Source organism: Chaetura pelagica, unplaced genomic scaffold (assembly GCF_000747805.2).
Source record: "Chaetura pelagica isolate M959 unplaced genomic scaffold, ChaPel_1.0 scaffold171, whole genome shotgun sequence".
NCBI classification, from domain to species: domain Eukaryota; kingdom Metazoa; phylum Chordata; class Aves; order Apodiformes; family Apodidae; genus Chaetura; species Chaetura pelagica.
Genome location: NW_009952066.1, coordinates 3,558,788 through 3,573,122, shown reverse-complemented (window position 1 = coordinate 3,573,122; position 14,335 = coordinate 3,558,788). Strand labels below are relative to the sequence as shown.

The window sequence follows — 14,335 nt, the reverse complement described above, 5'->3', positions numbered from 1 at the left end:
TTCCCTACAATTAATTAATGTGTTTTCTCAACATGAGTATGGGAAAATGGTTCAAACTTAAGGATTAAATAATAAAAAGTGTTAAAAGATAGTGGCTGAAGAGTATGACAGTGTGTTAGCTAGTCTGGGCCACTGAACATTTTGTAGTCTAAGTTACCAGACAACCATGTTATTTCAAATTATTGCCTGCTCTAGTTTTTCTTATCTACACTGGTGGAGGCAGTGAAAAACTGAGTTTACTCACCAAGTTCATAGAGCCATAAAGCCACAAAGATGCCAGAGAAGGAATTTTTGCTCCTGACTAAATGCCCTTTGATAGTACAAGGGTGGCACAGATAATAACTAGCTGGAATTCTAGAGTGAATGGTGCTTTGTGAGGAGATGAGAATTACATCTGTTTGCCCTAGAGAGGGGCAATCAGTGTTAGTTGGTTTGTATGTTACATATCTTTTTTCTCTCTGATCATCTTTCTGAGGGCCAGTTGTCTCTGATAATGTCACGTCCATAGCTAAGGGGAAAATTTCCATATTATCTGAAAGAAGATTAGAAGTGGAGGAGAAAACCAGTTAACTTTTCTCCAATCATGTTGGGTTGAAGAAATAAAAAATGCTTCTTTTTAAGACATGTGGAAAAAGTAACTGCAAACCTGAAATTTGTTACTTGTATAATCTGTGTGCATGTGTCTTCCTATTTTTAGGAATTTCTGTGAATGTTCATCAGCAAGTGGTTTATTTTTCTGAGGGCAATTCCATCTGGGTGAAAGGAGTGACAAATATGTCTGATGCATCTGACCTAATGCTCTTTTATGCTGGCTGGGGAAATATTACATCCATCTCAGTAGACTGGCTTTACCAGAGGATGTACTTCATCATGAATGAAAAGGTAGTGCTCTTGGGCTTAATTAATTTCTTATTTCATTTGAATCATTGATGAGATTTATTTTACATGATTAAAATATGATTTATATATAGATATGCATGCATAAGATGTAATTATAGAAATAGATGTGTTACTTTAATATTATTCCCATATTTCAGACATATAAAAAAGAAGAAAGGCTCAAATATCAGCTAATTTTTAAAGCAAATAGGCTATATGAAACTTTGTCTCCTTGTCTTATTTTTCTGCTTTGGACACCTCATACTCAGTATAACTGACTTTGTTTCTGCTACTCGGTTCTCCATCTAGCCTGTTCAGCTGCTGTTCCGCCTCAGGAAGGTGGTCAGGTATCTAGTTAGTGATTATAATGCCTTTCATAATGGGGAGAAAGAGGGAAAGTGCTTCATACCTGTGATAACAGCTCAGGTTACAACTGTTTCAACTTGAAGTAAAAATGCAGATTGCAACCCTGCACTTGCTTCTCTAACTTGTAAAGCATCAGTTATGCTAATGGTCACACTTTGCATGTACCTTTGCAGTTCTCCAGAGCACAAAGGACTAGAATGCTGCCCTAAATTGTAGGCAGGAGAGTTGTTTGGTGTTTTTTCAATCCTCTTGCCATGTCTAATTTTTTTTCTTACTGATCAGGGAAGAGGGAACAGGAGAAGCAGTAGTGAGAAAAAGATACAAGCAAATTGTAGATGAACAGATGGATGACAGGGCTTTCTGAATCCATTGCAGGTTAGAAAAGTCCTAAGGTATTGCTACCAGGGTCAGAAAAGCACTTCCTTCTTTTCCCTTCCCTGCTAGATAATTTTCAAAGTACAGTTTTCCTATACCCCCAAATTAGGCATTTCCCTCCAGCTTAAATATAGGAAGTTAAGAGGAGGATATCTAACAGACAGCTCTTCCAGGGTAAGATGTCATGGTTGCATTCATACTTGTGTACAAGTGTTATGCACGGGTGACTGACAAGTCAGGAGTCCAGAAGGACCTGGGATTGTAAGAGAGGTGTTTCACTCTCTAGTTCCCCTGAGGGAATCTCTGATCAGCTGGTTTGCTCATTAGCAAATGCCCTGTGAATGCATCATTGGTTTTTCTTCTTATTCCCCAGATACATGTCTGCCATTTAGAGAACTGCATGGCAGCTGAAGATATCACTCCTCTTGATGTGACATCTCCTAGGAAGATTATAGCTGATCCCTATAATGGGTAAGTGTCCTCCTGTGAGCACTTGGTGTCAAAGGTGCTATGAAGCTCCTCTCTAATTTTCTTCACTTCATTAGCCATCTAGGTTCCTGTTTCAAACTCCTGCCTTACCAAAACAAAAATGCAATTGGCAACAAATAACAAACTACAAAACAATTGGAACAAGAGTGACACCATGCAGTGTTGTTTCCTGCTTTTTTCCCTAGGGTGTTAGGAGAGGAGATTAAATATTTCCAATGCAGACACATATATATTTTTTTCAGACATTCAGTGCTTTTATGAATATGAAGCTCTATGCATTTAAAATGTCCATGCTTAACACTTGAGGTATTATGGAAACACATTTTCCAATAATCTGCCAGCCAAATCCCCAGAAGATATAAACCAATGTGCTTAATTCTCCCAGGATGTATATTAATAGTGCCAAAAGCATTTTCCTATTGTCTGCATAAAACCAGGCACATCTCTGAGCTGTTAAAGTATTTGTGACTCATCTTCACAGTTCTTGCATTGTAGTTATTTGGGTCTATTTTTCTCCATTGCCAGCTATATTTTCTGTCTCCTGGAGGATGGCATATACAGAGCAAACCTGCCACTTCTTCCTGCCACTGCTTCCACAGCATCACCAGTGGTGAAATCCAGCACTCTGAGAGACTTCATAATCCAATTCCAATCTAAGAGGCTTGTTTTCTTCAACAAAACAGAACAGGCCTTTATATCAGGTTTTCTTGATGGTTCAGAATTTCACGTGCTGCGATCACACGTGCCACTTAATGACATAGAGAGCTTTGTTTATGAGGATAACACGTTTACTGTCACAGATGGCCAGACAGTTTTCCATGAGGAGGTCTCTCCAGTGGGGAGTTCTAGCTTCAATGAATATGTTGTAGATTGTAATTTGGCATATCCAGAGTATTTTGGCTTTGGTAACTTACTTTTCTCCGGGGCATCAACTCAGCCTTTTCCTTTACCAACTCTTCCTCGGCTTGTCACGGTGCTATTTGGAGTGGACCAAGGTGTGATCAGCTGGAAGCCACCTGGGCACACTATCGGAACCAGTAAGTTCATTTGTTACTTCCTGAAAGTCCTTTTCTTTCTAGAGAAATAAATTTCTTATTTCCCTTTTCCTGATACTGAGCTTTGGTGACTTCAATATCCAATCCTGCTGGACATGTGGGCTTACCTCACTTAGAAATATTTAACCCAAGATTTGCCAGTAAACTAGCTAAATTTTTCTGCCTAAATGAGCACTAGTTTATATTGGTAACTCATTTGTCATCTGCAAGGGATTTTAAGCATGTTTCCATATTAACTATGGTATTGAGTAACAGTAACATTTGTTGCTGATATCACACAGAAAGTGCAGGCCAGAGATGTACTGGCTTTTGATAAGTGACTGTGCTATAGTTTGTCCTCTGTGCATATAGCTTTGAAGAGCAGAAAATCACCTGGTTGGAAAACATTTTGGTTCTTTGAACTTCATTCTTCAAGGAGAATTGAGCCAATAGTCTTGGATGGTCCCAGGGCCAGAGAAAGTAAATTTTTAATTTATCCCTTTCCTAATTGCCCTCTGATACTGGCATTTGTGAAATGAGTCTCCAACCCACAGTTTCCTCAAGGAATGTGCATTTTCTGTTACAGCCACCTACTCTGTGATAACACAATTATTTGCATCTCACAGGTCTCTCTGCTTGGAAAAACTGGACCTATGATGTGAAAGTGTCATCTCAGCATCCATCTGAGGAGGAATGGGTTGTCTCAAACATTAGTGACACTATATTTACAGTGAGGAATCTGGCCAGCTTCACAGCATATGAAGTGTCAGTCAGAGCTGTATCTCCTGCTGGCAAAGGGTCATGGTCGGAGTCATTTAGAGGCACAACCTTAGAGGAAGGTGAGAATTGCTTCACTCAGGAGAAATGAAGAATGTGTTATGCATACGGCTTTCCACCTGGTTGGGCCTAGGCTTTGGACAAAGACCACAAAATGAGTGGCACAAAAAAGCCCATCTTAGAAGGATAAGTATAATACTTATCCTATATTAAAGAATGCATGATAAGTAAATTTGATTTTGGTTAAAGCAGTAAGACTCTCAACCTACCATGATGGTATTATATATGTTATACATTTATTATTACTACTTATATACATTTTTCTAATGCAAATGTACTATCAAACACATTATTTGATACACTATCAGATGAACAGAGATGAGACATTTTATTCCTTTTCTGTGCTCTGTAAAGCACTTTCTATGATGAAGTGGTTTGGCCAGTCCCTTGGGGGTTAATTATAATTTATGGGAAAGTGCAGGCTCACTAAAAGCTGAAATCCCTTGATTTTAGCATAGATAATGGGAGAAATAGATGTGTGCACAATGTCTGAGATTTGTAGATATTTGGAATGTTTTTCAAAACCTAGTTCACCAATAAAAACCTATATTTGAAGGAAAAATAGCTTTCAGCTTAAGGTACTGGACTGGCACTTGATAGTAGGGGTTACTTTTGCCTGACTTCAGTGGGGCTGGGTCCAAGCCTACAGTGGGTCTTAGGCACCTACTAGGGTTCCAAATTTCCTTGTTGTTCTGCATCTAAACCTGCCTCGAACATCTGAGTTTCTCAAATTATGTTGTTTTCATGCTTCTTTGTCCATTATTTCTTATGGGGCAGTTTTAAGTGTGCTTCTGTAACTTTCTAGAAAGAGGGACCCTGCTATTGAAATACAAATATTATACATTAATTGCTTGTTGGTGTGCACAACTGTAGTTTTCTTCCTTTATCAGCTGAAGAAGAACCATATATTTTGGCAGTGGGGGCTGAAGGCCTCTGGAAGCAGCGGCTGGATAGCTATGGGCCAGGAGAACTCCTCTATCTTCATATGAGAAATATCTCAGGTAATTACAAAGGAAACTGCATGCTTCTCCTGCAGACCTGTTGCCATTTATTAGTTATCCATAAATGCCATCAACAGACTTGAAAGGCAAGAGTTGTCATTGCAGCAGTCTGGAATTGAATGCAGTACTGTGCATTGAATTGAATGCATTTACTGAGCCAAGCTTTTGTGTCCATTCTCTCTCTTCTACTTCATGCATCTACTTAATCCTTAGTAAAACCCTACTGAAAGAACCACAGTTGCAGCCGAGTTAAAATCAACTCTCTGAGCTAAATAGTTGTGCCTTCAGCAGCCCAATATATGTCATACATTTATAATCTTCAGAGCTATGTATATAAACATATATAGCTCTGTATGTGCTATATATGCATCATGGAATCATAGAACCAACATCACCTAGAACCAACTCCCCTGCATGGGCAGGGACATGCCCCACTGGATCAAGTTGCTCAATGCCCCATCCAATCTGGCCTTGAATACTTCCAGGGAGGGGGCACCCACAACTTCCCTGGGCAACCTGTGCCAGTGTCTCACCACTCTCACAGTAAAAAATTTCCTCCTAATGTTTAACCTAAATCTCCCCTCTTCCAGTTTTGATCCATTACTCCTTGTCCTCTCACTACAAGTCCTTGTAAAAAGTCCCTCCCCATCTTTCCTGTAGGCCCCTTTCAGATACTGGAAGGTCACTATAAGGTCTCCCTGGAGTCTTATGTTCTCCAGGCTGAACAACTTCAGCTCTCTCAGCCTATCTTCATAGGAGAGGTTCTCCAACCCTCGGATCATCTTCAAGGCCCTCCTCTGGACTTGTTCCAAGAGCTCCATGCCCTTCTTATGTTGGAGGCTCCAAATTGTATTCCTATAAGGAAGTATTTATTGTCATGTTAACTGAGTCTAACTATTCATTTGTATTGGTTTGGGTTTTGTTAGTTTGGGTTTTTTTTTAACTTGTTTGTTGGTTTGTTTTTTTTTTTAAACTGAAGTGTGTGGCTACTTTTTATTCTTTAAGCAAATATGTTTATTTACACGCTTGTAAAATGCTTATTATCTTTCCTTTTTTTCTTCAAGACCTCGACTGGTTTAATGACACTCTTTATTGGGTTAATTCCATGGGGAAAGTTCAGACCTGGTCACTGAACAAAAAAGAGGGTAATACTGAAAATACTTATGTATCTGACATCAGAAATGCAAGGATCTTGGCTTTTGACTGGCTGGGTCAATGCTTGTACTGGGCTGGCAAAGCTAATACGGTAGGTATAGTTGCACTTCTTAAAAGGAAAAAAAACAAACCATAGGCAATAAGAGAGACTGTAAAAAGGTATTTGGAAATATAATTCTTACTTCTTGCAACCTGAGATGTGTTTGGACCTTTGCTGTTACAGTGTAGAATAAGGAGGCTGTTCTTCCCTTGTGTGATCTTCCAGACTTAAACAGAAGTTTGGGGTAAAATGTTCACTAATATTCATTAATGCATGATATGGAATAAAACAGGCAAAACAAATATGATATCAACAGTTTTGCCGGGATCAGCATTGTAAGAATAAGTGAAGAGCATGAAAATGGAGGCTGCCAAGTTGATCTCAGTGAAGAAATAGATGGACTTTATTTTAATCAAATATGACATGATTTGTTTACAAAACGATTTTCAAGATTGGCCTTTGTACTTATGATATTTTGCAGATCACTGCAGATAAAAGAATAATTACCATTGCACTCTGTACACTCTCTTATCAGGAACATTGACATGTGAATTGTTTAAAAGGTATCTGACTTCAAAATTATGGTGCTAATTTATGCAGTGCTGTCAAATTATGCCTTTCATTTCTTGTAAGTGCGAAGTCAGAAGCTGTTTTAAAAACTGGAGCTAGGAGGCCAGATTTCACACTGCCTTGCACCTTCATTTACACTTGCAAATAGTGAATATGAAGTGGGTGAGAAACTCTGTCAGACAGAAGGCTGCCAAAACTGGGAAAGCCAAGAGGAAGAGATACTTCAGCTTTTTCTTTTGTTACTTTCTGGCAAATATTAACTGATACTTTTGCCTTATTCTTCATGTTTCTACTTTGAAAGCAAAAGGTTTAGTCTTTGAAAGGCTAAGGTTTGCATAAGCTTTTGCTAAGTGTCTGTGGAAAAGTCATAGAATCATAGAAACATTAAGGTCCCTTCAGCATATTCGATGGATCATGGTTGATGACTTAGATGTGTTGCTAAAGGCAATTATTTTGTCCCTAGATCTACAGAAAATCAGTACTGGGAGGCCATACAGATGTTGTGGCTCACGTTGCTTTCCAAGTGAATGATCTGGTAGTGGATTCAGTAAATGGTTATTTGTACTGGACCACAATGTATTCAGTGGAGAGCACAAGACTGAATGGAGAAGAATATCTTATGTTACAAGAGCAGCTACAGTTTTCTGGTAAACAGGTGACTGATGGCTTTTTGTTTGTTTTTGTGGTTGTTGTTTTTTAATGGGGTTGAGGGAGTGTGTTTTAGTGGTTAGATCTCTCCTTGCAATATTGTTATATCATTTTGAGAACATGGTAAGAATTAAATCACGTAATAGCTGTAAAGAGATTCAGGCCTGTAATTATAAAGTCAGACCTTTACAACAAAATGTGACATTAAAAATACCCTTATCATTCTAATCCAGCTCCTTCTATATGTGAAAAGTACTTGGTTTTTCCAAATGGCTTAAGTATAAAGGTCTGTTCTGGCTTTCCCATAAAAATATACAGCTGGGGATCTATAGCATTCTGCCTCCTCTGTGGTGTTCCCCACCTCTCAGTACCTGACAGGGCCAGTTTTGGGATTAGACACTTGCCAGAGACACCAGGCTGGTGGCACTTTAAGCTGAAGAGGTGCTGCAACAGTGACAGCCTTTGCCTGTGCAGATGAGGGAGAGGGGTGGAGACTGCTGCCATGCTAGTGCCTCTTTCCTTCCTTCCTTCTTTCCTCTCTTTCTCACCCCTCCCATCCTCTCCTCATGCAGCTGGGAGAAAAGTGATGGATGCTCCTGTTCCCTGGCAAGAAATCCCCTTACTGCCATAATAGGGACCAGAGGACTATGGAAGTCAGTGGGACTAGACCTCAAACCTAGTGAAACACACAAGATTTAATGAACCTTTGAACCTTTCCCAGGCTGTGTCCTGAGCATGTCTGGATGAGGGCCTGTTGCACATGTTGCAGTTATTTTACTCTATGAAGTCTCTCTCTAAGAAAAAATGAATGCTTACCACTTCAAACCACAGCTTGTGTGGAGTTTTACCCTCTGTCCCAAGTGCTGGAGTGAGGCATAGGTCCACTGCCTCAGAAGAGGTTAACTTAGATATATTGTTGATGCAGTATCTTTATTTAAAACATATCTTTATTTAGCTCCTGCTAAAGAAACCTTAAAAAAAAATCCATCTATTTTACAATTTGTGCTCCTTTTGTACCTGAATACAGGTTCTCTATTGAAGACTCTTTATAAACTTCAAAGATCTAATTCTCTTGGTTAGCTTTGTGTCATTCCCCAGAACATTGCAATTTCCTATCCCAAAGGAAAAGGGGCTGTTTTTTCTATGATTATAAAAAAAAGCCAGGCCTGACTTAGTCTCTGAAAGGCATTTAACTTTTGGGAAGGCCAACTGATCTCACAGGTCCCTGTTATGTTCATGAGGGTGTGGGGAGGAGGGAGAAACCTTTTTCTGATGTGGCACCTGCTTATACTTGTAAGCCTAAATACAGAAGAACTGAAAAATACAGAACTGAAAAGCTTTCATCACATGTAGCTAGAAATGTCTGTGCTGCATTTTCCACACCTCTTCATGGAAGCTGGCTGGTGTGGACTTTCTTCATGAGAAGATAAATGCTGTCCAAGCTCAGTGGCACACTTACACCTATCACATACCCTCTGGGTGATCTGTTGCAAAGGATTGACAATTTGCAGTTCATTCTACGCAGTGAATATCACTTCCTTCCCCTTCTTGTTTGATGCACTACCTGTTTCTCTGAATTGCCTCATGCTAACCTTACATTTCTTGTTTTGTAGAACCTTGGCAGCAATAAGACTGCTTGTCTGCTCCTGTTATTTTTTTTTTTTACACCTTTATCTGTGTCAGTGATACCAGCCTTCAACCATCCACTTATTCACACCTCCTACAAATAAACATCTCTCCTGCTTCTGTACTGCCCCTAATCTATGCACCGACTTCCTGAACTCAGCCTCCTGCTGTAATTCGTTCAGGAAGAAAGCCAAGTAAAAATGTCTAGATTGGGAAGTGACCAGTTATAGCTGACAGGTGTTTGTTTGTGATGATAAAACCCAAAATAAGGCCAGCAGGAAAAAAAAAAAAAAGAAAAAAGAAAAAAAAAGGCAAGAAAATTCTTTAATGATTGCATTATCAAGCTGTCATTATTGTCCCAGATAAAGACACAAATATATGTAAATATATGTTTGCACAAGTAATAATATTTGTCTTCCTTGCACAATAGAGTCCTTTATCCTGAAAAGAGTACCTCTTACCTCAATATTAAAACACAGATGTAACAGTTAACTGCTGTTATCCAACAGTTAGAACACGTTCTCTACTTCCTTACTGCTTTTTACCAGCTGTTTTTCTAATAAAGAATTGCTGTTCAGCACATCTTCAGCAGTGTGCAGCTGTACTTCCTTTTAGCTAGAAATCTGAGTGATAGAAGTATAAGAGACTATTATGGAGTCTATAGGCTTCCTAAAAAATATGAAGGCAGAGCTTTGAATGTCTAATTCCACTGGCAGGAGCTAAATGCTTTTGTGACTATTTTGTTTCCCAATTAGTTGTTTAGCTTAGCTGATGCATATTGGCATAGCTTGATTTGCTTTGCTAGAGCTACTCTGATTTATTGCAGCATAGGATCCAGCACAGAATTTCCAAAGCACTTAATAAGTTGTTTCGATAGTACAATATGCTTGGATAAAAGCAATTTATGAAGGAGTGGGAAAGTGCATTGTATGCAAGAGGGGTGAGGATCCTTTAGGCATGGCCTCTTAATATTTCTAGTCAAAGGGTATTTGCTAAATTTATGTTGTGTCTTATGATATGGAGTTACATTGCATGGTCACAACTACATATCATGCCCAGAGAATAATACCTCTCTTGAAATGGAAAATCTTTGTCTATTTTTGAAGCACAACAAAAGGGAGGTGTTAAATTACTGCCTAACTCCTGATTACAAATAGTACAAATGCTTCTTTGCCTTTTATTACTGAGGGTCCAGCAATCAAGAGAAAGAAGTTGGGCACATCTGTGGAAAATATAATACTTGCAGAAAAAAATGTAGGGCAAGGGAAGAAGATCTAAGTGTGTTTTTAAAAAGCAAGATAGACACAGGAAGATATAATTCAGTGTTGAGCATGGGAGGGAGAATAGGTAAATGAGATAAAATATAACACACTTGATTAAATATGCACTCAGACACATACATATTGTAAGATATTTTTAACAGGAAAACCTACAGGAGCAATCATTCAAACCTTGATTTTCTGACACCCAGTGTCAACAGAAATATGTCAAGAATGTGATTACATAAGGGCCAACAGACAACTAAGTGATAAGGCATTTGCTTTCCTGTCATCATCTTCTGCAGTTTATTAATGAAGAGTTAAAAAAAAAGAAGGAAAAAAAAAAAAAAAGACTGCTCCACTTACATCCATAATGAAAATTTAAGATTATAAAAAAATACCTACAACTAGTTTTTGGATTAGAAGTTTGAGAACTGCTGGAAAACATGTTCAGAGAGGCCCCTGTCAACTTATAAGCTGTGCTAATGACATGACATAAACAGAACTTGCTAACATTTAACAGACTAATTTGTGGAAGCAAACACTTTTTTTACTCACAGAACAGATTATTAGATGTCTGATTTCTATTATTTCTGCATATGGTATCAAATCTGTTGTTTACTGCAAAAGCAAGAAGGCTCTATCTTGAATATTAGATCCTACTAAAAAGAAACCAAAAAATCTTGCACTTACTTTAGATGAAGATGACCTATTGAAGTAATGGACAGGAAGATTGTTTCATTTCCCTCACTCCCTCTTTATTAAATAAAAATGATTTAACAAAATGTAAATATTTGGATTTCCCATTTAACCTAATACATCAGTAATATTTTGCCTGTATTTTCTGTAAATAATGCACCACATTAAATATTCTATGTATAAATTCAAAGCTAGAAAACAAAGACAAAACAGATTCTGACTTTCAGTCTGGGTATCAACCACCTGTTTCTGACAAAGAATATTAACATACCAGAGGTGTTCTGAAAATTCTGATAAGTAGTTCCACTAATCACTTGATCCTCTTTGCCATAATATCTGAAGTACTCAGATACTTCAGGGGTGAACACTTTGACAGATGCTTGGAAAATACTATCTAGAAAATAATCAGTTGCTATAAATATGTGTCCACCAAGGAGTTGATTATTTTTCTAGTGCTCCTTCTTTCTGTGTTGGAATAAATGTTCATAGTAGTAATATTATTTTTTTTCCAATACTATTCTTGCCAAAGAGCTAATGTTGCTGCCTAGACAACTGTTATGCCCAAGGGCTTATACCTCAGAAGTGAAGGCATGTTCATGTTCAAATTACTATTTGGACTTCTTTTTTTCTTAGGTGATTGGTTTAACTTTGGACCTCACCTATGGTTTTCTTTACTGGCTTGTGCAAGACAGTCTATGCCTAAACCTGTACAGAGTTTCTCTTTGCAAAGAAGGGTAAGTAAATTTTTAGCAGAGGTAAGAAAGTCTATGTGTTCTAGTTTTTGTCATATTGTTTAAAACCAAATTTTGTCCAGTGCTGGCCACACTAGTTCCTGATTTAACAATAAACAAAAGAAGAGCTAATGGTCACACATGGCTGATGGTAAACTGAACATTAAGATGGTTGTCAACATGACTTCACCGTCAGAGAAACACCGGATGCTCAACTGAAATGAGGTCACCTTCATAATTTTTTAACTTAGCTTTAGGAAATAATCCCTGTTTATTGTCTATATTATCTTGTCATTTACAATGGCTGACAGTTTTCAAGTGCTCAGAGCTGTTACTCATTCATCTTACATGGAGAATAGGAATTGAACTGACACCACTTCCTCACCTGAGCAATCAGCCCTCAGCAGACTTTCCTTTTGCTCATCCTGAGCTTGATATGGCTTCTTGTTCTTGAAAGACAAAGTTGTGGTTTTTTGTTTTTTTTTTTCTAAAACCCCCAATGAACCCTCCATGTTTATGGGTCAGCTTGAATTTATATTAAGACTTCAAGAAAAATGATAGTTTGTTCTAAAAGTGCCAAGTGCATGATGATGAGTGGTCGCTCATGGAACAGCACTTCTGTGCTTTTTCGTATGGAAAGTGCCTCTTTTCTTTTTTGCAAGCATCTGATCAAACCTCTCAAACAGTAATTGTGTTTACATGAGCACATAATGTTGCAGGCTGGCTTCGTGCGGAACAAGCTGAATTCTCTGATTCACTGAAGACTTGATATGATTAATGGCAAACACTTAAAGAATCACAATATGTTGATTAGTTTTAGCAGCTCCATCGTGAACCAATTGGCAACCATAAATCATTGTCCCTAGCATGCCAGAATAGGGAGATTAGAAGTAATCCATCCTAATGGAGCTGATGGGGAGTCAAAGCTTTTCCAAATTTGTTTTGGTACCATGTGTCTAAGCTGAAAGACATTTCTGAGACGGCAAAATGATGCCTCTTACAACATACTTAAACTCTTATTGGGAAGCAAAGCTGGAACCAAAAAGACCTGTAAATTTTGACATAGAAGTAACAATGCAGATTAATTTAGCAGTGATGCCAGTGGAGGAAAACATTAATATAGTTTAATAAATAAATGATGGAACATTATCAAGGAAACTAGGAGGGTCAAATTCACCTAATGACGAAGAATGAATCTCATACCGTGAGACAGACTGCCCAGTTTCAGTGGAATTGCTGAGGGATCAGTTGTCTACATCCACATTGCAGAACATTAAGCCATTTTATAATATTTTAAAAAAATTATATTAAGGGAATGAAGACTTTGTTTTGCAAGTGCTCCTGCAATACACCATTCTGAAAAGTGTTCTGCTTTAGGCAACATAAATAAAACTTTTTAAATTGTTGTCCTGCTTCCTATGTGATTATTAGGAATTTGAATAAGATATTTATCAATGTGTTGAACATTGTGTAAATCTTGTCCCCTCTACATCTGTATCTTTTCACAGTTGTGGTAATGCCATCATCGCAGAGTTTGCAACATGGAGTACTTCAGAAATATCTCAGGGTGCATTGGAGTACTATAGTGGCCGCCTGTTCTGGATTAATAGTCTTCAGTTCATTACAACTCAGGAAATCAATCAGAGCCTTAGCATTCCTTTCTCACAACCATCAGAGTTTGCAGCCTTTACCCTTGTTCACAGATCACTTAAACCTTTGCCAGGTGCATACTTCTCTTTATCTAAACCCCTCAATAAAAGTAATCATAACCCTGTAATTCTTCATTCTTCAAATTCTTTTGCAATTTGACAAAATATAAGAACAAGAGCAACTTTTTATTAACAAATATATCAGGCTATCCTTGGATAATATACAATTATAAAAGCTAATGGGTATAAGTAAAAAGAATGCATCGTGGTGTTATTTTTTCTATCTAGTGACACCTTCCAGGATTCTACATAGTACTTTATTGTTTTATGTCAGGTTTGAAAAGTCTACCCATTGGTCACACTCCTTCAATTATTATTATTTCTTCCTCTCTTCATGGACAGGGAATTTTTCTTTCATACCAAAAGTGATTCCAGATTCAGTGGCAGAGTCTTCCTTCAGGATTAAAGGAAATTCTTCAGGTTTTCACATCACTTGGAGTCCCTCCACGAAGGTGGAATGGGGAACTGTCTTCTACTGCGTGGGATCAAAAGCTCTTCAAGTGAGGATATTCATGCAATCCTTTCTTATTATCTCCATATATTACTGCATATACTTGCTGATGTTTCTATTTTTAAACAGAAACACAGTTTGTTTCTCCTCCAGCATTTATGAATCGGTCAAGCAACAAAACTAAACTATAAATATCAATCAAGCTGTCCTGTTTCTCCACCACTGAGGCCACCATGGGAGCAACCCAAGCTTAGCAGTAGCTCTGGGCTAGCTGCTGAGATGGGGACTGTGGGTGAGGAGCTCTCCGTGCTCAAAGTGTGAGAAAACCTTTCACACCAACTCCGAGACAGTAATATCCTCTGAGGTGCCAGTGGGAGAGCCGTTGCCTGAATGTGAAATCCAGCCTTCATCCACACTTAATTCTAACACTTTTGGCAGGCTGTGCTTTAAATGCAGAGGGCAAGTT

At 38.2% G+C, this 14,335-nt stretch overlaps 1 protein-coding gene across 1 annotated transcript in view; it reads left to right on the top strand.

Annotated features, from left to right (window-relative positions):
* ROS1 (ROS proto-oncogene 1 , receptor tyrosine kinase) overlaps nucleotides 1-14,335 on the top strand; it is a 74,867-nt gene that overhangs the window by 14,683 nt on the left and 45,849 nt on the right. The window contains exons 11-20 of the mRNA XM_010004862.1: nucleotides 698-882; nucleotides 1,994-2,091; nucleotides 2,635-3,146; nucleotides 3,770-3,982; nucleotides 4,871-4,981; nucleotides 6,046-6,227; nucleotides 7,210-7,401; nucleotides 11,612-11,712; nucleotides 13,218-13,432; nucleotides 13,761-13,925. Of these exons, the coding sequence (XP_010003164.1) occupies nucleotides 698-882; nucleotides 1,994-2,091; nucleotides 2,635-3,146; nucleotides 3,770-3,982; nucleotides 4,871-4,981; nucleotides 6,046-6,227; nucleotides 7,210-7,401; nucleotides 11,612-11,712; nucleotides 13,218-13,432; nucleotides 13,761-13,925 (1,974 nt within the window). The remainder of the gene's footprint in view (nucleotides 1-697; nucleotides 883-1,993; nucleotides 2,092-2,634; nucleotides 3,147-3,769; nucleotides 3,983-4,870; nucleotides 4,982-6,045; nucleotides 6,228-7,209; nucleotides 7,402-11,611; nucleotides 11,713-13,217; nucleotides 13,433-13,760; nucleotides 13,926-14,335) is intronic.